General features: G+C 54.9%; 3 protein-coding genes across 13 annotated transcripts in view; 2 read left to right on the forward strand and 1 right to left on the reverse strand.

Annotated features, from left to right (window-relative positions):
• The first annotated feature begins 1058 nt into the window (after positions 1 to 1058).
• Positions 1059 to 18358, forward strand: CPEB1 (cytoplasmic polyadenylation element binding protein 1). 8 transcript variants are annotated; one of them, XM_032952176.2, is made up of 12 exons: positions 1059 to 1147; positions 6391 to 6625; positions 9003 to 9206; positions 9641 to 10041; positions 10955 to 11309; positions 11779 to 11892; positions 12663 to 12767; positions 14403 to 14539; positions 15324 to 15522; positions 16333 to 16427; positions 16557 to 16637; positions 17075 to 18358. In XM_032952176.2, the coding sequence occupies exons 1-12, from the start codon at positions 1145 to 1147 to the stop codon at positions 17183 to 17185; spliced, it is 2040 nt and encodes a 679-aa protein (XP_032808067.1). In that variant the 5' UTR covers positions 1059 to 1144; the 3' UTR covers positions 17186 to 18358. The 8 variants fall into 8 exon arrangements, with proteins under 8 accessions (XP_032808067.1, XP_032808141.1, XP_032808105.1 ...); XM_032952250.2 differs by lacking the exon at positions 1059 to 1147 and adding an exon at positions 3872 to 4007; XM_032952214.2 differs by lacking the exon at positions 1059 to 1147 and adding an exon at positions 4004 to 4142.
• A 251-nt stretch (positions 18359 to 18609) lies between these two features.
• On the reverse strand, positions 18610 to 25344 carry LOC116941318 (synaptic vesicle glycoprotein 2C-like). Of its 3 annotated transcripts, XM_032952266.2 has the most exons (13): positions 24307 to 25337; positions 23651 to 23761; positions 23059 to 23220; positions 22802 to 22964; positions 22487 to 22608; positions 21885 to 22027; positions 20963 to 21052; positions 20733 to 20822; positions 20402 to 20490; positions 20029 to 20174; positions 19844 to 19939; positions 19467 to 19626; positions 18610 to 18919 (listed from the first exon to the last, which is right to left on the reverse strand). In XM_032952266.2, the coding sequence occupies exons 1-13, from the start codon at positions 24416 to 24418 to the stop codon at positions 18736 to 18738; spliced, it is 1668 nt and encodes a 555-aa protein (XP_032808157.2). In that variant the 5' UTR covers positions 24419 to 25337; the 3' UTR covers positions 18610 to 18735. The 3 variants fall into 3 exon arrangements, with proteins under 3 accessions (XP_032808157.2, XP_075924019.1, XP_075924017.1); XM_076067904.1 differs by lacking the exon at positions 19467 to 19626 and having other exon boundaries at positions 18736 to 18919; positions 24307 to 25340; XM_076067902.1 differs by lacking the exon at positions 19467 to 19626 and having other exon boundaries at positions 18801 to 18919; positions 19844 to 20174; positions 24307 to 25344.
• A 1623-nt stretch (positions 25345 to 26967) lies between these two features.
• Positions 26968 to 27801, forward strand: part of PDE8B (phosphodiesterase 8B) — a 35189-nt gene continuing 34355 nt past the window's right edge. For both annotated transcript variants that reach the window (XM_032952280.2, XM_032952289.2), the window contains exon 1: positions 26968 to 27766. In XM_032952280.2, the coding sequence (XP_032808171.1) occupies positions 27443 to 27766 (324 nt within the window). In that variant the 5' untranslated portion in view covers positions 26968 to 27442. The remainder of the gene's footprint in view (positions 27767 to 27801) is intronic.

Consider the following 27801-nt stretch of genomic DNA (forward strand, 5'->3'; position numbering starts at 1 on the left):
ACAAAAACTGGAGAAAGGGCCTTTGGCTATTGATGCACTCAGGGTCTGGAATGCTATTGCCAATAAACTGCAACTTGAATCACTACCTATGAGATCTTCACTCAAAACTGCTCTAGAGGAGTTGTACACCCCTAGCTGCCACTGCTATTCAGTGGCCTAAAATAAAATAAAATGTTTCGCTCCGGATGACCGCGACAAAGTATTATCTGTATTTTGATTTAGTGTGCTGATCTTAAAGGTGCATTGAAAAATTTGATGCTCCGACTGATGCTCCTGTTGTTGTGGAGTGACTCATGCAGCCAGCTATGGCCCTAGGGTTTGGTGTTATATGCTGTTTATGTCGTTTATTGTGAAAATTCGGTCACAGTTCCTATGATCACTGTTACATTGCTTTTATGGCTTTATTTTGATGTCGAAAACGTTTTTTGGTTTGGACATGTTTGTTTGTAATAGTACGGAGTTAGACTGATGGCCTTAATCTAAGTTGTCTTGTGGTTGTTGTTGTTGTTGTTTGACTTGCATCCCACTGGGATCTTTGCACAGCGTTGGTGTACGGTACTTTTTCAGGAATATTTTGCTGTTTTTTTCCTGGATTTTCTGTTTGCGCAGTCACATAGTCACTTTAAGATGTTTTTTTGTTCATGTATTTGTTTTTTGTGTGTTGCGGTTGCACCCGATTCAAGAGCCGAATGGCTCACAGGGATATACCAAATACATACAAATGAAACTGAAAGGGGTGGAGACGGATGGTGAGTGGGGGCACGGGATTTGTGGGAGCCCCCCACGGCCTCCCTCCCGTCCTCCTGGTGAATTGTAATTGATTCACATGCAGGTGCATTGTGTCGCATGAATTGTAAATAATAAGCCACGATGTTTGATGGCACGAGTTGGCGCGCCTCGAGAACGCACTAATTGGAGCCTGCGCGTTCTCTCGACGTAAACCTCCGTCTTCGTTGGACCCCACCCACGCAGGATTCCAGTGAAGTCTGCGTGGGGTGAGGGGGGTGGTGAGCGATGATTGGTGCTTGATGCACGCGCATCCATTTGCTTAATTGGTCACGTGGCGCTGGGGCGATTCAAACGAGGCCATCGGCCGCCATTTAAGAGCAAGGCTTCAACGCGGCCACGCGCACGTGGGTAGCTCATGGTGAGTTCGGTGAGGTTAGGGGGGGGGGGGAATAGTTGGAGTGGTTGACGAGGGGGGGTGGGGAGTTGGAGTGGTTGACGAGGGGGGGTGGGGAGTTGGAGTGGTTGACGAGGGGAGAGGGGGGGATAGTTGGAGTGGTTGACGAGGGGAGAGGGGGGGATAGTTGGAGTGGTTGACGAGGGGAGAGGGGGGGATAGTTGGAGTGGTTGACGAGGGGAGAGGGGGGGATAGTTGGAGTGGTTGACGAGGGGGGGGATAGTTGGAGTGGTTGACGAGGGGAGGGGGGGGATAGTTGGAGTGGTTGACGAGGGGAGGGGGGGGATAGTTGGAGTGGTTGACGAGGGGAGGGGGGGGATAGTTGGAGTGGTTGACGAGGGGAGGGGGGGGGATAGTTGGAGTGGTTGACGAGGGGAGGGGGGGGATAGTTGGAGTGGTTGACGAGGGGAGGGGGGGGATAGTTGGAGTGGTTGACGAGGGGAGAGGGGGGGGGATAGTTGGAGTGGTTGACGAGGGGAGAGGGGGGGGGATAGTTGGAGTGGTTGACGAGGGGAGAGGGGGGGGGATAGTTGGAGTGGTTGACGAGGGGAGAGGGGGGGGATAGTTGGAGTGGTTGACGAGGGGAGAGGGGGGGGATAGTTGGAGTGGTTGACGAGGGGAGAGGGGGGGGGATAGTTGGAGTGGTTGACGAGGGGAGAGGGGGGGGGATAGTTGGAGTGTTTGACGAGGGGAGAGGGGGGGGGATAGTTGGAGTGTTTGACGAGAGGGGGGGGGGATAGTTGGAGTGGTTGACGAGAGGGGGGGGGATAGTTGGAGTGGTTGACGAGGGGAGGGGATAGTTGGAGTGGTTGACGAGGGGAGGGGGGGGGATAGTTGGAGTGGTTGACGAGGGGAGAGGGGGGGATAGTTGGAGTGGTTGACGAGGGGAGAGGGGGGGGGATAGTTGGAGTGGTTGACGAGGGGGGGGATAGTTGGAGTGGTTGACGAGGGGAGAGGGGGGGGGGGATAGTTGGAGTGGTTAACGAGGGGAGAGGGGGGGGGGATAGTTGGAGTGGTTGACGAGGGGAGAGGGGGGGGATAGTTGGAGTGGTTGACGAGGGGAGAGGGGGGGGATAGTTGGAGTGGTTGACGAGGGGAGAGGGGGGGGGGATAGTTGGAGTGGTTGACGAGGGGAGAGGGGGGGGATAGTTGGAGTGTTTGACGAGAGGGGGGGGGGGATAGTTGGAGTGGTTGACGAGAGGGGGGGGGATAGTTGGAGTGGTTGACGAGGGGAGGGGGGGGGATAGTTGGAGTGGTTGACGAGGGGAGAGGGGGGGGATAGTTGGAGTGGTTGACGAGGGGAGAGGGGGGGGGATAGTTGGAGTGGTTGACGAGGGGGGGGATAGTTGGAGTGGTTGACGTGGGGAGAGAGGGATAGTTGGAGTGGTTGACGAGGGGGGGGATAGTTGGAGTAGTTGACGAGGGGAGGGGGGTATAGTTGGAGTGGTTGACGAGGGGGGGATAGTTGGAGTGGTTGACGAGGGGAGGGGATAGTTGGAGTGGTTGACGAGGGGGGGGGGGGAGTTGGAGTGGTTGACGAGGGGGGGGGGGAGTTGGAGTGGTTGACGAGGGGGGGGGGGGGAGTTGGAGTGGTTGACGAGGGGGGGGGGGGAGTTGTTGACGAGGGGGGGGGGGGAGTTGGAGTGGTTGACGAGGGGGGGGGGGGAGTTGGAGTGGTTGACGAGGGGGGGGGGATAGTTGGAGTGGTTGACGAGGGGGGGGGGTAGTTGGAGTGGTTGACGAGGGGAGGGGGGGGGTAGTTGGAGTGGTTGACGAGGGGAGGGGGGGGATAGTTGGAGTGGTTGACGAGGGGGGGGGGTAGTTGGAGTGGTTGGGGAGGGGGGGTAGTTGGAGTGGTTGGGGAGGGGGGGGTAGTTGGAGTGGTTGACGAGGGCAGGGGGGGGGTAGTTGGAGTGGTTGACGAGGGGGGGCGGAGTTGGAGTGGTTGGGGAGGGGGGGGGTAGTTGGAGTAGTTGACGAGGGGGGGGTAGTTGGAGTGGTTGACGAGGGGGGGGTAGTTGGAGTGGTTGACGAGGGGGGGGGTAGTTGGAGTGGTTGACGAGGGGGGGGAGTTGGAGTGGTTGACGACGAGGGGGGGGGTAGTTGGAGTGGTTGACGAGGGGTGGGGGAGAGTTGGAGTGGTTGACGACGAGGAGCAGGGGGGGGGGAGTTGTTGACGAGGGGAAGGGGGAGTTGGAGTGGTTGACGAGGGGAGGGAGTTGGAGTGGTTGACGAGGGGGAGGGGGGGGAGTAGGAGTGGTTGACGAGGGGGGGGGGGGAGTTGGAGTGGTTGACGACGAGGAGCAGGGGGGGGAGTTGTTGACGAGGGGAAGGGGGAGTTGGAGTGGTTGACGAGGGGTGGGGGGGAGTTGGAGTGGTTGACGACGAGGGGCAGGGGGGGGGGAGTTGTTGACGAGGGGAAGGGGGAGTTGGAGTGGTTGACGAGGGGGGGAGTAGGAGTGGTTGACGAGGGGTGGTTGAGTGGTTGGCCGGGGGGGTGGGGGGGTTGGCCAGGGGGTGGAGGGGGGCGAGTTGTTGGCCGGGGGGAGAGATGGTTGTGCAAGTGGTCTGTTGAATGGTGGATGAGTGGCATGTTGAGGCGTTTGTAAAGAGGGAGGTGAAATGATGGGAATGGGATCGTGAGTCGTGAGGGACTTGGTGGTGAGAGAGGTGAGCGGTGAGGGTCGCGCCCCTTTGGCCGCGCACGTGTCTCCTGCCTGGCGACGCCCCTCGCTGGTCCGGGCTCTCGGATTTGTCAACGGCGGTCACGTGGAGCTTCCCCGCCCCACGTGCTGTTGACGTCATTCCGCGGTGTAAACACGGGGTGATTACATTCAGTAGCGCGGATAGGAACGGGAATCGCGAGGGGATCTGACCGGGACCGTGAGGGAGTTTGACGGGGACCCTGACGGTACCTTGACAGGAACCGTGAGGGGAACCCCGGTCTGCATTGAGAACCGTGAGAGGCACTCCGGTCTACATTTAGGATCGCGAAAACGACCGCCGAGGCAATACACGGGCCAGATTGTGCTGTAGAGATTGTAGCAGCAACTCCTGTGTCATAGGGGATCGAATCAAGGGGGGGGCCTTCGATTGTAACGGGGATCCCGTGGGTTAATAACGCGGACTGCTGCGCTGCTGTCCGGGCCTCTCGCTCCTCCCGTCCGCGCTGCTCTGGGGCGCAGCTGCCTTGACGACTTCGCATGGAGCGAGCGGTGATGAGGGAGGTGGTGATGTTGAGGGTGGTTGGCGGGGGGGTGATGGGGGGGGGATGAGAGGATATGGTGTGGGTGATGGGATTTGCTCGTGCTGCATTGTCTATCGGTGATCTTTTCTGCCATCCCCAGTCTCCCTCCCGACCGCACCTAGCCTGGTACACTTTGCCTTTTACCGACTAGTTTTAAGTTTAACATTGGAATATACTGCGTGTGGCTGTGTTTTGGCATGATTGGCGAGTTGGTGACTGGCTTGAGTTCCTGGGTGGTTAATTGGGTGGGGTGGCTAGGCCCGTGAAACGGTGGGGACTTACGGGGGGGTGGAACCATGGTGGTTATGGCAGACCTGCCGCTGTGACTTTGGCAGGGGATTTGACCGCACCCATACGAAGGCCCTCTGCAAACTCCTCTTGAGAATCGTCCTGTACACTTGCAGAAGGAAGCAATGGCGTGGTGGAATAAACAGCATTGGTCGTCATGAGCTCTTGTATATAGGTGTTTTAGTCACTGGTAAATGCATTGCACTAATTACTGAAAAATATTGTTTATTCATGGGCTCGTTACTATCCTTATTGGCACTGCCTAAGGTAGTGAAACGTACATGCGTTGCTTTGGAAAATTGTATAACATCCGATCTGTACAAAAAATATGGGAAACGTGTCTGGGGTCTGAAGAGGAAGTTTGAGAATTTAGTTCTTGTTTGGCAGATCTGGGACGGGTGGGGGGAGGACTCCTGCATCTCTGAAACCAGAGTTGAGATTTCATAGCTACAGTGAAGGCCCTCGGTAGATGTATGCAGATGCCATTGCCATTTGGACGTGATTGCTATACAAATGATTGCTTATTAATGTTTAGTAACCACATGAATTCTGTACCACTGCTTTGACACCACAAAGATGGCACCATAATATCAATGCCTAATGGATGATGCAGTGTGGGCTTTTTGGCTGCATTTTTGTCTGCTCATGGGTGATTGAACACGGGCAAGCTGATGCAGTGTGGGGCACAGGTGGTGCATATGCTATGCCAGTCACGTCAATCTGTTAACCCATAACACTTAGATCTGCCATGTGATCTCTCTGGCAGTGAGTCGTCAACGTGCACCTAGCCTGGCACCATGGTCTGCAGTGGCAGCACCGTCACTTGATGACAAATGGTGGCTGGTGTGATTTGTGTGCGAATGTGCGTGCACATGAGTTCGCATGCTTGACACCACATCAGTGAATGCACCAAAACCTGTCGGATCTGAAACCCAGCAGAGTTTAGCCTTGGTGACTGGATGGGAGACTCTGGGAATACTCAGTTTGGAGTCGATGGATTTGGTCTGGATTTAATCCATCTGTGGAGTTTTGAGTTGTACCCCCCCCCCCCCCCCCCCCGTGTACACCTCCGATTAGCACTGTTGCCTACATACGGTACAAAGGAAGTTCGGCATACTGTATGCGTGTGTTTTCGCTGCATACTGTTGTCGCGTATGCCCAACACTGGTAGCTTTGGCCAAACATCCGAGTATTATCCTGGGTAATTGAGAGTACTCGTGCCTAATGGCTGGGCACATTCCAGATTTTATGCCATCAGCGCTTGGAAGCTAAGAAGGCTCAAGCCTGGATGGGCCACCACATGTTAGGTTGTCATTGGCCGCTGCATGCTTGTGCTTTGTGAGCAAGAGTGCAGTGGAGAATATTTTTTTGTACTGTACTTGCTTTCTCATTTATGCTTTCCAGCTTCACCAAACTGCACTGACCAGTAAAGTATTGTTAAGTAACCCCAATGACTCACGCGTGGGGGGAAGCCTATGCACAGCAGTGGTGGGTTGACAAACGGACTGAATGTACATTTTTGTGGAAGAGTAGGCCAAATACTCATTTCTAAAGTGTCCTCTAATGCTTCCCTGTAGTGGAGGCCCCTTTTGCAAGTGGTAACACAAGCGATTTGCTGTTGCACCTTTTCCTATTGACGGTCTCATGTAATGACGGCCATTGCCCTGTGCAGGATGCGTTTGAGGGAGGAGGGGAACGGCGGGGAGCATCGGAGCGCCCGTGCGACATGGATGCCCGCGAGCCTATGGGGGGTCTGCAGGGGCAAGACTCCCATGACCCCCTTGGGGGTTTCCGGGGGAGGGAGGCCCTGGGTTGCCCGGACTCTGACGTGGCTATGCATCTGAGCAGTCTGCTGGACAGTGCTCTGGACCTGCAGGGAGCGCCACTCGGTACCACCGGCCTGCGCGGTGAGTGCTGCTAGTTCTACGGTGGTGGGAGGTTGTGGAGAGGGGGAGGATGGTGGGGGAGCATTGTGTTAATGCTGAGGGGCGAGGCAACACAACCTCACAATAGCGGTTGTGCTCACTCTGAAGGAGTGGAAGAGTGCGTTTGTCTGCGACCCAGTTTACATGAATGAACAGTTAATGATCACAGGACCAAAGGCCTAAAATGTCAAACTGCCAACAACATAGAGCTATATAAATTGTGATGGATGAAAGTTGATACGTTTTTGAATTGAGGAAAGTGATTTTAAGAGCTGGTGACTGGAAGGAATTCTCATTTGGTGGTGCGAGCCAAGCAGTGACTTTGTCATGGAGCTGTGGCTTATAAAGTTTGGCGTCTGTTGGGCTGTCCTCCCTTCCCCTGGGGGGGTGGGGGTTGAGGTCTAGCTGGTGAAATGAGGGTGGCGCTGAACTGACTAAATGCCCTCCCTGCTATTACCGTCATGTTGACCGCCGGTACTGCTGGGCGATAGCACCACGAATTTCGATGAAGGAAATAAGTTTGCCCTTGAGTTCACGTCCTCGCTTTAACTTAGAGGCCGCCCTGTAAGCTGGTAGCGTTGGGGACGGATGGACGGTGTCGGTGTTTCTGGTTAAATGCGGGACTGCAGCAGCGCTGGTATTCCTGAAGGTGAAGGTGGCACCGCGATTACGGCAGCGCAGAGGCCTGCGCCCCCCCCCCGCCGGCTGGGAATGCGCTAGCGGAGCAGTGCCAGATGGCTGCTGATGAAAAGCGCTGGCGAATGTGATTGTGAGTCACTGCACACATGGTCCTCCGGCGGTGCTGCGTCAGCGCTGCAGCACAGCGCCCCGCGCACAACGCAGTTGGCTCAGCCGCTGCTCGCCGGGTTGGCTGTCTGCTGCAGCTCCATCTGCAGGTCGCCAGGCTGCGACGTCGTTCACGGCCACTGCTGTGAGTTGCTGCTGCTGCAGCCGGGACTCTTGACTTGTGATTGCTCATCTCCCTCTTGATTTTTTTATTTCCACGGATATGGGCTTGTTGGCTGTCCAGCGGGTGGTGCTGTGTTTGTGTGCCTGCTCTGAGGCTGGATGTTATGAGCTGACAATGTTAATGCCAGAGCTGGGTGCTGAGTGTAAGGGCAGCCCCGTGGGGGGAAGGGGGGAATGGGTGGGGTGCTGACAGCGCTGCCGTTATGGCACGTGTGCCGCCCTCGCTCCACCGTGTTCCCCCTGTAGGGCAGAGCGCCCCACCACTGCCCATTGCTGGCAGCCCCGATATTGTTGCCATGTGCGCTTGACTGGTGGTGGTGGAGTTTGAGTTGCATCATGCGCGTGCTGCTGCTGTGTGGATGCAGCAAAGCAGTGCCTTCGGGCTGCGCCACAGAAGCTTTCAGGAGCTGCAAGCATTCGTCCACAGAGTGATGCAGCCTTGGAAAGGTTTTCTCTCTTTACTGCAAAGTCATGGCTCTGTGCGCAGAGCGCATCGGGGATGTGTTCATGTGCGCCAAAGCTGTGCGGTAAAATCGTGTTGAGAGCGTGTGTGATATTTGCATTTATTGTAAAAGTAAGGGATGTGTGCTGGAAGCTGCGACTGTTTGGTATGTGTGCATGTGTTTTTGGATTGAGTGGCTAGTGCTGCGAGTGGTCTGTGGTGGAATGTAAATGTGAGAGGTGTACGTCGTGTCTGGTATGAGTGCAATATTGGCTAATGTGTTGTATGGTGTCTCTGCGTGTTTAAACAATGCCATTTTGGTGCGTGGTGTCCCAGGAGGATTTACTACTGCCAGTGTCCTCACTGTGCCTTTGCGGTGTTGGTTGTGCTTGCACTGCAGGGGTGTGCAGTGCAGAATGCAGTTTGATCCATGGAGCACTTGGCTGTCTGCCCTGCTCACTGCTCCTTAAGCTTTGTCTTGCATACAGACTGGGTACAGCATAAACACCACGGGATGGTGCCTGCGTCAGATGCCGTTACCTCCGTCAAACTCCTCTGTCTAACTGTTTTGGGATCGTCACGTGGTGTCCGTTGTGCAAATTGGTTGCACGCATGTGGGTACGTGCCGTGGGTGCATACACATTATGGGGAGCAGTAGTGCCATGAATTGCAACGCTGTACTACAAACCCTGTGACTCGTTCCAATGACTAGTGAATCAATTCCTGGATCGACTGTCTTGAGTTGCATTGTGTAAACATGAGCACTGGGGAGACGAAAGGTGTCGGTGTGGAGCTGGCCTACCCACTCCTGCGTGCAGTGTTGGCCATCGTAGGTACTTCTGAACAATACTTGCCCCAACAGTCTAAAGGATATACGGGGGGGGGGGTGGAGGGCGTCTTTTGTACGTACTTTCACATCTGTCTTTGTCTTCTCGTGTGTGTTTGCAGACTGCCTCATGCCGTGGGGCTCCTTGTCGGACATGTTCCCAATGGCCCCCGATGTGACGCCCTCCCTGATGGACTCCATGCCAGGCCCCGACCCCCCACCAGGGTTTTGCAGGGGAAGTGGGGGTGGCCCCCCTTCGTGGGATTCCCCCCGGAACCATCTCCCTTACCACCGGGGCAGCCTCGATGTAACCAGCACTCCCCTCGGTCAGCAGAGACAGACCCATACACCCCCCCCCCCCCCCCCCTTGTCTCCTCTCTTAGAGATTAATGTGATTTTCTGAAGTTATTTGACATATTCACTTAAATTGCATCCTTGAACCAATCCTGGGCCTCCCATAGAGGTGGTAAGTGCTAATTTGTACTCGTGTCAGTGTTGGGGCTTTGTGCAGCAGCGACATGACTGCTGCCATAGGGCTCTGAGCTACAAGAGCAGGAAACCTTTCGACCTTAATCGTGTGAGCTTCTCTAAGAACTCTGGTACGAGAGGGTAAGCAACTTGACTGCAGTGTCACGATGTAATTCTAAAAGTTGTGATAGTTGGTGCATGTGTCTTGGCCCCCCCACCGCAACCAGTACCACCCCACCCACCGAAGTACTTCCGCCACTTTGTGACGCTGTGGTGCCGTGCTGCTTTTCAGGTCTCGGTCTGGGTGATTTGAGCGGCGGAGGTGGAGGTTGTGATGACATAGGGGCGGGCGGCTACCCCCTGCCTCGGCGGGGATTCCCCCCCGGCGCGATGGGGCCCGGAGGCCGTTGCGGGGTGGGCCACGGCGGAGGAATCCACCAGGGGGCCCGCGGATTCTCTGATGACGGGGGAGACGCTCTCAGCAGGGTTCTCAGCCTGGGGCCACTGGGCCGTCTGCAGGGTGTCCGTGGGGACGATGGCAGCAGCATGGACCTTGCGCCCGTGCTAGTGGCGATGCATGGGGGACTGCCCCGTGCCGGCAAAGCTGGCGGTGTGAGCGACTCCCGGTCCTCCAGCCCCGCTGACTCTGACACAAGCGGCTTCAGCTCCGGCTCGGAGATGATCGACCTTGTGGTAAGACCACATGGCGCACTGCTACTGGTGCCATTACCGTAGCTGCATGGCACATGCATGTGGGGGTGGCCGGATGTCAATTTTTAAGCTGACGAGCGGTTAATTTGGTCATATATTAAATGCATAGCTACTGAATGTGGCTGCGCCTGAGGAACAACAGGGTCTTTCAGCCCCACAAAAATACCTTCCTGGGTATTTTGTCATCTTATACTCCACCCCCTCAACTCACCATGAGTGATGGAGCAGTTGTGGAGAGTAGAGAAGTTTCCACATCTGGGCAGTGTACTTGTAACCAGCTCCGCTTTGGCAGCAAAGGTCTCGCTCTGAATCAATTGAGTGGCATATTTTAATTGGCTGCATAATGCTTAATGCATGTCTGTCAGTCATGCCCCCTTCCCTTTTAGGATTGCACTGGTTTGAAAAGTTCAGGCTTGACCTGTTTTGAGCCATCCTGGGTTTAACCAGGCTGGATTGTTAGAGCTTACAGATCCTTCAGAGATTTGGATAGTCCTATCGGTGAGCTCCTCTGGAAGGTGAGGATGTTAGCTTGGTCAAGTCGCTCACATGCCCAACCAGCACATGCCTAAGCAGCTTCTATTTGGCCTAATCGAGGAGGCTAAACCAGGGTGTGGCACAGGCCAGAGCCCTGAGCAGCAAAAACGTAGCAAGTTGGCACAGTGGGGAGCCCTGGTGGTGCATCTGCCAGTGGTCTCATGCTACCCATGACACCTTAGTCTGTCTTGCGACCTACCAGCAAGCCTTCAACACAACTTGATTTCATGGTGTACTGAGCCAAGTACAAACGATGTTACCGCCGCTTGGTTGCGAATGGCTGTATGCCTGTACTTGTTTGCATGGGTGTACACGTACATTTGTGTGTACACCTGCATGTCTGCCTGCGTTTGGGATTCAGTCAGGGCTGCACATCTCCCCATCGCTCTACTCGCCGTTCCTGACCCAGAACAAGGAGTTGCTGTGCCGCCCGTTCAGCCCGCTCGCCGAGGAGGACTCTGGCCTCGACAGCACCACCCTCACCAGCCTGGCGGCAATGGCTGCGTGCAGTGGCATGGGGGGCCTGATGGGCGCCGGCGCCCTGGCCAGCCTTGGTGCTCACAGCCCTTCGGCCGCCGTTGCGGGCGGTGGCGCTGCCGGGGGACCGAGTGCCGGGCTGCTGTTGGATCGGCGCTGGTCGGGCTGGGGCAACTTCTACAGCCCGAACGACCCCTACAGCATCGAGCAGCAGGCGCGGCTCCACCGCCAGGCGGCCGGTGAGGGTTTCACCGATGTCTCGACTCTTCTAGTGGCTCCTCCGGCTGTAACCCAGTCTCGATGTGGCACCCGCAGCGATGCGTCGTGGAATCGCAACCGGCCACGTAACACCACACTCGCCCACTACACCCGGCGCGTTCACCAGTGGCGCCATTGCTGCAAGGGCCTCTTCTCGTGGCAATTGTAGGACCCTGCAGGAACGATCTTGGCAAACTAATAAGCGGCCAGCATGCTGATGAGACTGGAAGATGTGCGCAGTGTTGGGGTACGGGGGAAGGTTGCGGGGTTAGTGGTTGTTGGGTGCACCATGTGGCACAGGCCCATGGGGTACAATACCCTGCGGTGTGGAACGTGGCCTATTCACTACACCACGTGCATTGCACCGCATCCGCGTGCGTCATGGTGTGCTTTGTGAAGGCAATGTGGTGGGGGCATGGTTGTAAAGGGTGCGGCCTGTGCGGTGTGCAGCGGTGAGCGAGGCGACGTGCACATGGAGCGGCCAGCTGCCCCCACGCAGCCACAAGAGCCCCATCTTCTCCCCCAAGGTGTTCCTAGGTGGCGTTCCCTGGGACATCACCGAAGGTGCGTGCCCCCCCCACCCTGCCTCCTACTATTTCAGACCTGTCTCCCTGCGATCAAGTCGTGGGTGAGGTAAAATGCCCTCGTACGCCGCATCCGTGGGTAGCACGTCGTTATGCTGGCGATGCCGTGGGCCGCAGCGGTTGGCACTTGGAACGTTGCTACCGGTGCAGGATATCTGAACTGTTCCTCGGCCTCCCCTTGGTGGACATGGCCTTTAATCTTGTTTGAATGTCGGTGATGGGGAGATGAAGGTAACCTGGTGTGGTGCAAGCCACACCAGGCTACCTTCAGGTCCACCAGACAAAAGTCTGGTGGACCTTAGTCCTCAACTTAAGTGGAGGAATTGGGTGAAGATCATTGGCAGAAAGTTGAGCTCTATTTTATGCAAGGCACACTGAGCTATATTGCTGCTTTTTCAGAAGCGACCTGGCCACAACTGATAGCCCAATGAAGTACATTGTGGAGATTAAAATAACCAAATTATCTTAAATGCATATTTTTAAATGTAGGGGAAAAACCAGAGGACCTTTAGAAACATTTAAACTACCACAGGGAGAACACAAACTCCAAATACACAGGTGTCAGGATAGACGTCGAACCGACAACATCCTGTATACCAGGCGAGGCAGTTAACATGTCACCACTGCGGCGGTTGGTGGGGGCCAGCTGTGGTGGTGGCCGGCCCTGGTGTTTGGTGACGAGGGCCCCTTGCCAGCACTTGTCTTGTTTGTGATGCGCAGCCCTCATTATCTTGTCTCACCTCTTTACAGCCGGCCTCATCAATTGCTTCAAGATGTTTGGTTCGGTGAGTGTGGAGTGGCCGGGTAAGGATGGCAAACACCCGCGCTACCCACCCAAAGGTAATATGCCCAAAGGTAATGCGTGCAGAGGCTCTGGTAATGAACCCTTCTGTTACTTGTTGCCACCTCCCCGCTCACCCCCATGATGTGGTGCTGCACAGTGTGACGTCATCGCTGCACGGTGAGCACGGGGTGGTGATGGTGGCGACGGCAGCATCTACGGTCCCGGTGGGGGGGGGGGGGCAGGGGTATCCAAGACCAAGCCAGAGTTTTCTGGGGCTAAGTGCTGGCAATCACATTGGTGTCCCCTGAATTATAAGTGACAGTTGCAAAAAAAAACTGGCCTTTTGTGGCACCCTCTTTTGTGAGGCCCAAGACAAATTGCCTCTTGTCCCCCCCCCCCCCACTCTGGGTGAGTTTGGGAAGGTCTGATGGGGTCCTCCCTCCCCCCCTCCCCCCATTCCTTGGTGGCATCCAACAAGTCTAGACCCCATGGATGCAGACTCTGCTTCTGCATTTCGAGTATGAAATTGTTATAGCCATCGCTGTATACATTCAAGCAAACTGAATTTGTAGTGGCGGGGGAGTTGGAGTTTACACACAAAGATAATTTCAGTGTTTGACTTAAAATCGCGACGTATTACTAACAGTGGTTGAATTCACAGTGCAGGGGTTCGCGTTTCCGCCAGGGGAAGCGTGAGCGGTGGGTGTTGCGAGCAGTATGCGCGAGTGGTGTTCAGTCATGTTATCATAAATGAACTTCGATTTAAAGCTTTCGTGACTGCAAGGATTCATCTTTTGGTTCTTTCGGTAAAGTCACGTAGAATAAGAATAAAATAATAAATAAAATAACAAAATTCTCACGACGTTTCGGCCACAACACAAGTGGGCTTCAGGTGAAAGGAACAGACCTGTTGGGACGACAGAGCTTCAATGAACGTTGTTAAGATTCGTAGCGTCTTTTAAGCTGGTTTAGAGAAGTGAGGCACCTTGACACAGGGGTTTACATATAAAACAGGAGAATTTAGCATTGAAATAGCCGAGTGATTAGCTTGTGATTGGTCATAGAAATAGCTATGTTAAAGTCAAAGCCTACACATCCACAGAGCCACCCAGTATAAATCAGTCGTATATTTGATTTGTACTAGGTGCCTCTGGATGTGTAGGCTTTGACTTTAATAGCCATTTCTGTGACCAGTCACAAGCAAATCACTCGGCTATTTCAATACTAAAGTCTGTTTTTATATGTAAACTCCTTTGTCAAGGTGCCTCACTTCTCTAAACAGCTTAAAAGACGCTACGAATCTTAACGTTCATTGAAGCTCTGTCGTCGCGACAGGTCTGTACCTTTCACCTGAAGAAGGCCACTTGTGTTGTGGCCGAAACGTCGTGAGAATTTTATTGTTTTATTTAATTGTATTAATTTATTATTTTATTCTCATTTTACGTGACTTTACCGAAAGAAGATAAATGAACTTGTGTTGGCTGTGGTGTTCTGCAGCCATGGTGCAGGTGGTAGAACAATACAATTTCCCCTTCTCCCGCTAACCCAGTTGAACCTGGTAGGGATGGATGGATGATGCGAAATTTAAATTTGTGGCGCGCAATTGCGCCATCCGTTTCCTCACGAGCTGTGGCACGCCTGGGTTTGTCCCTCACTGACGCATGTCCATCTATGCATGCGCTCCTGTACCTACGTGCGTGTCGCAGGCTACGTGTACATTCTGTTTGAGTCTGAGAAGTCAGTGCGTGCGCTGCTCCAGGCCTGCACCCACGACTTCCGCAGCAGTGATGGCTGCGGAGACTATTACTACAAGGTGTCGTCACGTCGAATGCGCTGCAAGGAGGTGAGGGAGAAGCCGGATGCGGGAGTGTTGTGGGGGGGACCCCACGTGGGGGGACCCTGAATGGTAACATGCGAGTCTTAATGAGTCTCCCTACCTGCTCCCCCACAATTCAAATAATTTTCATCTCGCACTACAACATCCATCCCACATCCCCAATGTCATCTCATGGCTCAGCGTCTTCTCGCACTGCCACGTCTCAAATCCAGATCATCCATGCTCACCTGTGTTAATCTTCAACTTGATTAATCTCCTTTTAACCAAGAAAATCAGCTCCACTCATCTTTGTAACCCATCCCCCCACAGCATGATTCAAATCAAAAATACACTCGGGTTCTTTCGGTAAAGTCATAGGTATAAAATAAATCCTAACGTTTCGATTGCAACACAAGCAATCATCAGGTGGGAAAACCACAGCAAGAAAAATTTTTGAACTGGGAGAGATGCAGTGGTAAGAGGTTATATAGGGGATTTAATTAATTTTGTCTTGCATGACTTCCAGTTGCTTTGCGTGTTTCTCCTTTCTGTATAATTGTTTATTTAATAATGCATGTAACTTGTTTATGCTCCTCCCATGTGTGGATTGGCGTGCATCACAAGTGAGTTTGTCAGAACAGCGGTACCTTCCAGTGCTCCAACATCTGTGCTTGCTACCTTTGGCAGTCCAGGGAAGTTGAGTATATTCGGTTAACTTACTACTTCAGGGAAACTCATCCAACCGTGACTGGATGCCCACTTGCCCCCCCTCCCCTTGACATGGCCCTCCTCCCCCACCATCCTGCCGCAGGTGCAAGTGATCCCTTGGGTGCTGTCGGACAGCAACTACGTGCGGAGTCAATCGCAGCGCCTGGACCCGAGCAAGACGGTGTTTGTGGGCGCATTGCACGGCATGCTCAATGCAGAGGGCCTCACCACCATCATGAACGACCTGTTTGGTGGTGTTGTCTACGCTGGCATTGACACGGACAAGCACCGCTACCCCATTGGTGACGATCGCCACGCACTCTTGTTCGTACAAAGCTCGCCTGAAAGACTGGTGTAACCAACAGCATCCAAATATCAGGCTGATGGGCACAGCTCAAATTTAAAGGAATCGCAAGCCACAGTAGTGCAACTATCGCCATGCAACCTAAACGAACTGTATAGTGGACCACTGTGCCAATCCTTTAATTGAAGAGAAACAGCATAACACTAACTCTCGTGAAGCCCTCTTTGTGGCCGAGACCTCTAATGTTGGCATTTAGCTCATGAACATTGCTGCCCATATGCAAGAGAATGGCCATAATGAATTATTCAAAAGTGCTGTTAGCAAGCACCTATTAAGGATGGCACGGAACATGGAGGGGGTGGGGTGGGCTTCCTTTGCCCAGTGCTGATGTTTACACACCCCACCAAGTAGTCCATGACAGGCAGCCAATTGAGACCAGTTCATATATTTGTCACCAATTCAGCTGTGAATGGGAATTGAACTCTAGCTACCGGGTTTGCAGCATTCTGCTCACTCGGGCATGCTCGCATGCCGCTACAACTGTCGTCATATCCAGGGTTGGTGTGGTGGGCATGCACAGATGTGGGGTTCACCAGTGTTGGTCGACTTCTGGATGTGTGGGCTTGCGGAATGGTGTGGCGATGCCGCTCAGCGAGCTGATGCTGCATGTGGTCATTTCTCCGAGTTGTCCCTTGGGAGTAATGTAGCTATACCCCTGCCCCCTTGTACAGCATCCACATGCTGTCTGTGCGTTGTAGCTCTGGCACGCCCAGCGTAACGTGCGCCACCTCCCCTTATTGCGTTGCAGGTTCAGGGCGCGTGACGTTCAACAATCACAAGAGCTACATGAAGGCCGTCAATGCTGCCTTCATCGAGATCAAGACACCCAAGTTCACCAAGAAGGTCTGTTGGTGCTGCCCCCCCCCCCGTCCAGTTTTTCTGCTCTTGCCACATTGCCTATGCCACGAGTGTGCGAGGCTCTGCATAGTGCTGGCGTTGACCCCTCACATCTGTGTGCATGTCCCATTGCAGCTCCAGGTGGATCCGTATTTGGAAGAGTCCATCTGCCAGCTGTGCTGCTCGCAGGCTGGCCCTTACTTCTGCCGTGAGATGGTACAGTCCCGTTTCCCATTAGTCTGTTTTAATGTTAATTTGCGAATGTAGTTCTGTGAAGTGTCTTGGACTCTGACAAGGCCCAGCGCTACCGCATTCCTCGCTTAGTGCAGAGGTTTGCAGTTTGTATCCAGGCCTCCTTGGTTACTGCGGTGTACGTCTCAACCATAAAACCCTACACGCCATCTGCTGCACAGGGAACACTAAATATCCTGTGGGATCATTTGAAATCAACAGTCAGCCATTGTGATGTCAGCCCAAATTTGGCACCAAATTTTTTTTTTAATTACTAAATGGGATTACACGACAGCATTGCCCCCTACTGGAAGACTATCCATCTGTGAAACGCAGCACCTTGGCGATAGTCCTGCGCTATGAGAACTGCACTTCTCAAACATAGTTTATAATCGGTCCCCCTGCTGCTCTGCCTCCCCCAGGCTTGTTTCAAGTACTTCTGCAAGTCCTGCTGGCATTGGCAACATTCCCTGGAGACACTGCGGCACCACCAGCCGCTCATGCGCAACCAGAAGAGCCGCGACTTCATTTGAGCAGGGAGGTGATGGGGGGGGGGGGGGCGCCCCAGCCTCCGGTGCCACCGCCCGCCTGCGCCCACGCATGCATGCCCACGTGCGTACGTGGGGTGTGCGGCGACGATGGTGCCGCTCGGTTCCCCTGGGTCTCCGCGTACGGTTTATTGCGGCTCGCGACGGGACTCGGCCATCTTTTTAACACTTTAAGGAAATGCCACCGGCTGCGAGTGTAGCGTTGAATTTTAGCGCGCTTCAACCTCTGTCGGCGGCTCCTTAACGCCGACTCTAAACGAGCAACCAAAACGTAAACCGCAGCATGCCAAGCCTCGTAGTCTCTGCTTGCTCACTCAGGAAGAAATTCAACTCTTGAAAGTTATATATTATACGTATTGCCGATCGGTGGAAATGGCGTTCACAAGGAAAAGAAGAAATTAGTTGTTCGGAGGCTTTTGAGCGTTTCTTAACCATGACCACAGCCGTCTCGTACAGTGGCGCTCCCAGTTTTATCGGCTTCTGTTCACAGATGATGACGATTGGCTTCATTTTACACGTTCATTTTTAAACCGCAAGTCGGGCCCTCGCCTGCAGGGGGGGGGGTGGTCCGCTCCCTGGCAGCGACGCAGTGGGAACCGGTAATGATGGTGGGGGCGACCAGGGCGGGAGGGGAATCAATGTGGCCGTGCGTGGCGGCCGCGCGTGGCGGCCGTGCTTTCCTTTTAAGACGCACGTTTTAATTTGCACAGGGAGCTGTTTTTGCAGGGCTGCGTTGGGAAATGGGGGGGGGGGGTTCCTGGCCGCCGCCACTGTTGCATGTGGCCCACGCGATGCACCACCTTGACCCCTGGGTTTGTTTTGGTTGATTTTTTTAGTAGACCGGAAGACGTGCTGAATATTATTAAGCCTTAACAGTTACATTTTTGCCACTTCGTTTACAAAGTTTGCTTTTTAAGCTTTTGTTTAAGCTTTGAGGGAAGGGAGGGGGGGGAGAGATATATGAGAAAAAAGTTGATTGTTTATATACAAAAAATATTTGAATTTTGCCAGATGCAGAATACTTAAGTGTTTGTTTAAAGTGTTCAAGAGCGCGATTTGATTTGCAGCTCTTCTACCTCACGGTTTGGTGACGTTAGTTCTGGGTTCTGAAGGACGTTTCTCGCACATGAAGCAAAATAAAATGCAAAAAAAAGTCTGCGTGGTGACTAGCATGGCAGTGATTGTACTGGTGGTGTATTAGAGTTCCTGTGGGCGAGTGGCATCACCACTGGTGTGGAAATTGGAATGTTTCTACTAATTGGCTCGCCTGATTTTTGGGTTTAGTTTGTCCTTCCCTGTGCACCTCCAATAAGCACTTGGCTACACACGGTGCAAAAGAAATTCAACATCGAACTTTGAATGGGATGACTGCCAATGTCACTCCAACAGACAGACCTGCCAGGTGAGAATTCTCAACGCATTCACTCAGATTTTATTTTACATGGAATGTAAAAACGAGTGGCAAGTTTACAAAAGTGGAAATCTGACAACTGTCAAAGTGCAAGTGATTGGTGTAGAAGGCGCACAACCCTTCCCTACTGCAGCTCTGAGTTCTTGGTCTCAGGGAGGCACAGCCCCACGATGCTGCCGCACACAAGTAGTGCAGCGATGAGCAAGATGGGCACGGTGCAGCTGGTCTCCAGCAGCGCGCCAAACAGCAGGCTGGCAAGTATGGCAGCTATGCGTGCCACCCCGGTGAACACTCCGAGCGCACTGGACCTGCAAAAGCACATGCATGGCATTAGCAGGTCGCTGCAGCAGAGAACAGCACCCAGAAAGTGGAGACGATTGGTACTGCACAGATGGATGCTGCAGTTGGTAAAATAACCCAGTGTTGGAGTTAACGTTCTGAGATGGAAAGGGCAGGGAAAAAATAGAATTATGGGCAATTACTGCCCACATTTTCGTATCCAAGGCCAATGTCCTTAATGACGAATGGGACCAGACACGTTCATCCTGGGATGCAGTTCAAGGTGAGGACTTCAAGAGACCAGGAATGGTCTTTTCAAATGTTGAAAGCAAGTCCAAAGTGAAGCAAATCCTGAGCAAAAACAACCGCCTCGGCATTTAAAAATAAAGTGCAACTTTAAATGCAACTGTTGGGTTATTGCTGTTTGCAAAATGTTGGTTGTGATAATTCAACGTGGTGAGCTGAAAGAATAAAGGGTGACTTGAACACTCAAAGTGATTTTTATCATTTGTGGCTAAGCCAGATGCTGGACTTAGCCCTAATCCAAAAAATACATTGTGGGGGGGGGGGGGTCACCGTAGCATGGTGGGGTACATCTCGATGCCAATGACATCCAGCGCATTCCATGCCACCACAGAGATGGCACTGAAGAGGCACGCTGCAGCCAAGCTCTGCAGCCGCGTGCGCACAGCCCAAAGCAGGAACACGCAGCCCCCAGAGAGCAGCAGGCTTGCCCCTGCACACACAGGTCCCCAGAATATCTGCCTCAGGCTTGTTGGGGCAAGTGCTGTGAAGGCCGGGTGGGTGGTGAGGTGCCACATGACCCCCAGGTGCTTGTTGATGAGAGCCAGACTGGGTGGCCGATGACCTGTTCAGCTAACAGCAGAAGGCTGCCAGCAGGAATCAATTCGAGGCTGTTATCCCACAGCCCCTACCATCCCAAGCACCCTTACCCAGCAGCAGCCGCCCCCCTACACGGCCCATGAGCAGGATGCTGAGGATGTTCCCAGGGAGGTTAGCAGCAGCTGTGATGAACCCGTCCATGTACACTGCATAAATGCACAGCACGCACAATTACAAGCAGGCAGGCAAGAAGGTACGCACACAGTACCCACAGTACATGGTCTGGCGAGCTTACCGATTGTCTTCACGGGGTAACACAATGTCCAGTTGCCTGCACTGGCAACATCGGTGTGGTTACTTGGGGGAGTAGAGCAGGGAGAGCCTCCATGCTCCTCGCTCCTCCTGAACAACTCGGGCAGCCACATCCACAGCCCATAGTACCTACACCACCACACCATCAGTGCACAGCCCATCATACCTACACCACAGCCAATACTACCTGCACCATGCCACCAACACCCCATAGCACTTATCCACACCAAACCACATCCTACTTGGCAACCACTGCCATAGTACACTAGAACCTCACCACTGCAATGCACACAAATGAGTGGTTGGGTGAGAGATGGTTGGAGAGGTGGAGTGAGGGGTCAGGTGAGTGGTCACACCCGAAGGAGATTGAGAAGAAGATGGAGGAGAGAGCCCAGCTGCTCCTCCCAAGTGACCCACAGAACATCTTGCGCAGGCGGCCTACCATCTTGACACACGGGCAGGTGGGGAATGAGGACATGTTCACACAAAGTATGTACATTCGCATTGGCACACAGGGACTCGGGCACAAATGCATGCACACAGACGAGCACACAAGCACAGGCTTGCATACACACACCCATGTACACAAGTCACGGGCAGACACAATTGCACATGAGCACAGATTGCTGCACATTCCAAGAGTCCAGCGGTTACTCACTTGGCTACATGTGTGTGCACGGTACTCACCATGCGCGAGTAGTACACCACCTGTGCCAGAATCCCCAAGGGGATGCTCACCGCGTGCCGGTCCGAGACGCTCACCTCCAGCCGGCTCACCTGGAGTGCAGGGCGAGGGGGGCAGTGGCGAGAGTATGTGAGTGTCTAGGCGAGTGAGTGGGTGGGTCGGCGTGTAGGCGATTGAGTGTACGAATGAGTGACCGTGTGAATGCATGCGAGGGTGAGTGTGCTGCTCCAACCGGGAAGGCCCTGCGAGCGCCAGGCATGCTGCGGTGGTTGTGAGTAAAGATCCTGCGAAATACGGCGAGCGCCGCCTCCTCCTGCCCCGTCTGGGGGCAACACCAACGGGGAGAGGTGAGCAGGGAGAGCGGCACACTAACACCACCACTCTTATCACTCACCACTACAGTCACCATGTACAAACGCTCACCACTCACGACATCGTGAACCAACATGCTCCCACTCGGCGACACCATCTACCAACATTCACTGCTCCCACACCACCACTCTTCATTACTCACCAGTCAGCACTCACAGATTTCACATACCAACGTTCACCTCTCATCGACCCCACCACTCACACTCATTGATCATTCACGATTACTCACCACCCACTATACGCTCTTCTGTTGCTTTTCAAATGGCATACAAATGAACAAGACTCACACCCTACCCACTCACACCACCTACGCATCAACACTCTGCACCACCTGGTCACACCAATGCTGTCCAACCACTGCCCACTATCACAGCCACTCAACCTCTGCATCGGAATGAATACCCCATTTGAGACCCAAGGATCACATCTCCTGGCTTTTACATTCCTCCTCGAAGACACCGGTGGAATTTATCAACCGCATCTGAACATCAACAGGCCGATGTGCACATTTTCCTTCATAGATGGAAAATTAAAGACAGCCAAAGTGGTGCGATTGTGGCCATGCAACCCAAACTATGGACCGCACAGTAAACCCACTGTGGTCTGCACTCCTTCAGCGAAGGACGAGGAACATTAAAACGACACGAATTATCTGCTGAAGCCCTCTTGTCAAGTCAAGAAGACCTAGACATAGGCATCAAGTTGCTGAGCCATAGGACAGCTGCTGCTGCCATCACATGCGAGAACATATGAGCGCCGAGAGGAGCTGAGTGGCGAGGCACCTGCATGAGGAACTTAGGGCTCTCGGGGAGGCAGCAGGCAAAGGCGACGCTCGACGTGAGGCTTGGCACGGAGCAGACGGCGACGAACACGCGCCAGCTCCACACGCCAAGCGCCGGCAGCGGGATTATCAACCACGCCAGCCCTGGGGACATGCAGGCGCGGGGCACACACATGCACACAGATATATGGGTACGCACGTGCACACGACATACAAATGCGTCGAATTTATTTAGATTTATACCCAGGTGAGGACTCAAGAAACCAGGATGGTCTCATTTGTAAACGTGACATGCAGCAACACGCACAGATAACGATTCTCCATGTAGCTGTATGGGATCTTGGGGCAAGTACTGTCGCCAATAAACCACTGAAGGCCGGCACAGTGCACAAGAGGGTGCTGTGGCTGTGCCGGTGAGGGAATACGGCTGTGCGGTAGAGAGACTGTGGTAGTCTGATGGTGAGGTGGCGATGTGATGAGACGTTGAGGCTGTGATGGTGTCAGAGTGCGGTAGCGAGTCTGTGGTGATGGTAAGGTTGCGGTGATGGAGTGCAATATGGGGGAGAGGCCATGGTGGTAGTGGGCGTGATGAGTGAGGTTTACCGGCCGCCAGTATGTTTCCTCCCATCCAGAACGTGGCCAGTGCGCTGACCATTGCGCCGCGCCACCGCCGTGGCTGGAACTCGGAGAAGTAGGAGAAGATGACCGGCAGAGACCCCCCCACCCTGCACAACATCCACAGTGGTCACAGGTGGGATCACGTGACCCGGGCAGCTTCTTCTCATTTCCGATATTCCGTCTCGTAAGAGACGCTCGGGCAGGAACGGGCGACCGGGTGAGAGTCACGCCAAGCAGTCTTCCTCGCCGTACATTGCACCCCGTGGCGCTGTGCGTGGCGGCGTGCGTGGCGGAACTCACCCCAGGCCGCTGCCCAGGCGCATCAGCAGGAAGAGCAGGAAGCTGGGGGCGAGGCTGGAGAGGGCGCTGAAGATGCCGTTGACGGCTAGCGAGTAGACGAGCACCTTGCGGCGGCCGCTCGAGTCCGCCAGGGCACCCCAGACGCAACCGCCCATCATCATACCTGGCGGTGCAGCACGTGCGGGCGAACGCACTGCGGTGAGAACCCGAGCGAGCGCCTCGTCCTGCGATGCGGTGCGACGTGATGCGGCGCGTACCGATGAACATGCACGCAGTGAGCCAGCCCATGTCAGCGGTGGAGAGGTGCAGGTCGCAGCGCGCCGTTGGGAGGAGGAAGGACACGCACAAGATCTCCACGGCGTCGCTGGCGTTGGCCCAGCCGCAGGCCACCAGAAGCCAGGCGTGGAAACGGCCAAACCCTGTGGGCCACGCGGATCGGGTGGGGGTCCGTGAACACAAACATCTGCCAGCTGTTGGCTCTCGTCTCTCACACAGCCGCAAAGGCAATCTCGCTCTGACACCTCTGCAGGCAGTTGTACGCAAAGCCTGACACCCATCCACTCACCCAGATGGACGGATGGAAGGACATAGCCCTGTGAGCCATTCGGCTCTTGAATCGGGTGCAACCGCAACAAACAAAAAAACAAAAACACGAACAAGAAAACATCTTAAAGTGACTATGTGACTGCGCAAACAGAAAATCCAGGAAAAAAACAGCAAAATATTCCTGAAAAAGCACCGTACACCAACGCTGTGTGCAAAAATCCCAGTGGGATGCAAGTCAAACAACAAGACAACTTAGATTAAGGCCATCAGTCTAACTCCGTACTACAGAAGATGGTCACCCACCGGTGTGCTCGAGCGCCTCCTCGTGGGAACAGCCATCGTAGTCGAGCGGCTCTGCGTCCCCGTCTGGAGGCCACGCCGGTGCGTGTGGGGAGGAGCGGGGCCCCCCGGGGCCTGCGGGACAGGAGGACGTCAGGAGGTGGCGGCCCAGCCGTGTTTACCTCTCTCAGGGCGGCCCTGGGAGTAACCCCGACCTCAACTACAGAGGTCTCCCTGTCACGGGGGCAGGTGAGTGGGATAGAAAGCAGGTGAGGGACAGTAGGGAGAAGGTGAGTGGACAGAGGTGAGCAGCAGGTAAGAAGGTACAGATGCAGGGGTGAGGGTACAGGTGATGATATTCATGAGGATTCAATCAAGTGAGATACAGTGGTGAGGAGACCAAGGTGCTGATCAGGGCGAGGAAGTAAAGTTGCGGATGTTAGGAGATGAGATGAGGCAGGAGATTAAAGTGCAGGTAAGTGTACTGAGGTGAGGCGGTGTGAAGGTGAGCTGTGGTGAGTGTGATGAGGTGAGCGTTACAAGGGAGAGGTCATGGAGGCGCAACTGACAAGTTGAGGAACCAGCTGAGCGGGTGAGTGGACAGGCGAGCAGCCGGGTGAGCGGACAGCTGAGCGGGTGAGGGTGGAGGTGAGGGACACAGGCTCCCGGGGCTCGCTCACCCTCCCGGTCCCCGCGGCCCCCACGGCCCCCACGGTCCCCGCGGCTCCCGCACTCCGCGCCCCGCGGCCCCGTGAGTCCCAATAGCGGCCGTGTCGCCTCGCGCTCCGACATCTGGGCCGCCGATCAGGCCGCCGCTCGCGCTCGCTGATTGGTCCGGAGCCTTGCCGGGGCCGGGCCTCTGGTCACGATCCTCGTAGGGGCGGGGCCTTTAATCGATCTCGGGTTCTCTTATTGGTCAGCTCCCAAGTAAAATGCGGGGCCTCTATCGCACAATCCTCGTTATGGGCAGAGCATCTGCTCGAGCCAGGGGTTCTTTTATTGGTCAGACATCTCTCAGTGGGCGGAGTTCCAGCCTGAGTCCCTCCCAGAGAGCGGGGTTATTGATAGCTTATTGGCCTCTGATTGGTCAGATCCCTAGCAGGGGGCGGTGCTTCTGGTTAATCACATTCCCGGCGGGGAAGGCGGAGTTTCCGCTCGGGTTCCTCCCTGAGGCGGGATTCTGGTCGGTTATAAAGCCTCTGATTGGCGAGCTGTCTCGCTGGAGGCGGGGTTTTAATTTAGTCACCGCCCACTCTGCGGGGCTGACCGCGGCGTAGCCACGCCCCCTGCGTGCACCCACGTGGGAGCTGTCACCGCAGAGCAATCATCATTACACAACGCGCATTGCACAACACGGGCCGATACATTACACCAGTCCATGACGTTATTGAAAATAATTAACAAATATATTCAGCTCAACACTCCTACATTACAGCACATGAGTACCACCGTGTGGGGAAGTCAACAAGGGTTATCATATGGGTAGACTCGCCCCCGTCATAGGAATTTCGAATATCCACCACTGGTTCTGCAGGGCATTGAATACAACTGAATACAGTACGTTCCGCAAACACAACTTGTCACATCACATGCATGGTACAGTACCTGTACTTGTGTGTGCGTGGTGTTTGGCCTCCGCGGATACGACGTTCCCAGGAATAGTTCCCGAGGTACTCCCATTGGGGTCCTACGCCCCACGTATTGTACCTCCCCCCCCTTCATGTAAATAAACTCCTCCCCAAAGTACTATCCCGAGGCACTGCACACCCCCCAGGAACTGCCCCCTCCCCGGATACTACGCACCCCAGGTGCTGCCCCGTTCATCCCGCTCATCATCAAGACCGCCAACCTGCATCACCATGGAAACGCGAACCTCGATTAACTCGTAGTCCTGACGCTCCGTGCACGTGACTCGTAACTATGAATCAGTGAAAACAATTAACCAGCGGTAAATTCGGATTGCAGTAGGGGGCCGTCCATAAATGACGTCACGCGATTTTGGACAATTTCTGACCCCCCCCCCCTAGTCACACGGCGTCACAAAAAGTCAGACCCCCCCCTCAAATATGACGTCACAAAGCTCTGCCCCCCCTCCCCCACTAGGTGCGTGATGTAATTTATGGACGGCCCCTAGCTCATTATCACCATTATTGATCACCATCCATAATCATCCGTCATGATCCATTATCATGATCCATCACAATACATCATCATAATCATCATCAGTTATGCGTGTATGTTGAACATAGCCAACCATGTCCATTATCATAATCCCTTCTCCCCCCGGCTCGTAATCATCATTAAAGCCATCAGCAGCAGCATCACCATGATTCACCATCAGCATCGTGATCCATCACCACCACAAACTGCCCTCATCGCGATCCATCTCTCATGAGCATCACAGCCACCGTGACCGGCGTCGTGAGTTTCGCTAGAAAATTACCCCCATCCCCCCCCCTTTTAACCTGGGGGGGGGGGGGTTCAGCACCGGTGTCACGACTTAGGCCACGCGCGTGTCCACGCGTCTGTGTCTTTGCGTGTACTGTCTGTCTTTGTGTAACCACGTATCTATGTGCGTGTGGATATGTGTCTATAGGTGCTCGCTAACAGCACCTGCCCCAACAGTCTGTTCATGCGATACGGGGGATCTTTGTCTCATGCGTGTTTGCGTGCCCTATCTTCTCCCATCTATACTTGGCCCCACAACTTCTACCGATATCCTCTTTGTCACCACTCCTCTATCTCTTTTCACTGTCCTCTGCCTCATATCCCCTATTCTCCATCCTCTCCACATCTCACACTCGCCACAACATATCCTCTGCATGCCCTCTATCCATTGCACCCTACCCCTTGTCTCCATTCCGCTAATCCATTGTCGCCAGTCCTTTCTCCTCTCTCTCCTACCCCATATTCTTAATCCCCTGCCCCCATCCCTTCTGCCCTTTCTTTTATTCCAAATCCTCTAGCCGCCCATCCCCCCTCTTAAAACCCTGTCTCCAATCCCTCTCTCTCTCCCCCTGTTCCCCTATCCCCTATCTCCCATCCCCTACCCCTATCCTCTACCCGCTGTCAACCTACCCCTCTCCCCCTCTCCCCTATCTCCTCTACCTCATTTTTCAATCTCCTTCCCCCTGTATCCTATCCGCTGTCCCCTATCCCCCATCCCGTCTCCTCTACCCTCTACCCATCTCCCCTACCCCGCTCCGCTCTCCCCGGACCCCCGTGTGTGAACGCGGCGCCCGGGGAGCGCGGCGGGGCCGGCATTGACGTCACGGCCGCAGGGGTCGCGGCGCGGGGAGGGGATGGGGACGGGGAGCGGCGGGGAGAGCGAGGGGTGAGCGGCGGGGAGAACGGGGAGACAGAGAGAAGCGAGAGAGGAAATAGCAGAGAGAGGGGAGGGCTCGCGCGGGAAGAGAGAGGGAAGAGCGCGGCGGCGAGCGGACGGACGAGGACGGCAGGAGGACGCGCCTCGGCTCAGGGACGGGAGTCGCTCGGCACGGGGCCCCCGGGCTCCCGGGGTCCCCGCCTCGTCCCCGCTCGCCGGGGGCCCAGGGAAGAGCGGGGTGCGTGCCGGGATCCGCGCGAGAGGAGGAGGAGAGCGGGGAGAGCGCATCACTGACTGACGCCGCGGATCCGTGGAGACATCACCAACCCCATCATCACTGACACCATCACCAGCATCACCACCATCATTACTGACACCACCCCATCATCCCTATCATCACTGACACTACTACCACCACCATCATCACGGACACCACCGTCATCACCACTCTACTAACACCACTATCATCACCATCATCACCGACCGCCCCCATGGGCTGCGCCCCCAGCATCCACGTGTCGCAGAGCGGCGTCATCTACTGCCGCGATTCGGACGATTCCACGTCCCCGCGCCAGACGGCCAGCGTGTCGGGCGGGGGGCCCGCGGGCTCCGGGGGGCCCCACGGCGCGGGGGCCCACGGCCTGCTCATCAAGACAGACGCGGCGATCTCGCTGGCCGTGCAGGCGGAGGGAGGTGGCACGGTGCTGGCCTGTAGCTCCCGTGCGCTTGCCTCGGCGCGCCGGCCCCGCAGAGAGCCCTGCGCCTTGAACCACAGCACCGAGGCCGAAACACAGACCAGCCGGTCCAGCATCAAGGTGACGGGGGTCGGGAGGCTGGGAGAAGGGGGGGG

This window comes from Petromyzon marinus, chromosome 1 (assembly GCF_048934315.1).
Source record: "Petromyzon marinus isolate PM22_M1 ecotype Great Lakes invasive population chromosome 1, UKy_Petmar_22M1.pri1.0, whole genome shotgun sequence".
Lineage (NCBI taxonomy): Eukaryota > Metazoa > Chordata > Hyperoartia > Petromyzontiformes > Petromyzontidae > Petromyzon > Petromyzon marinus.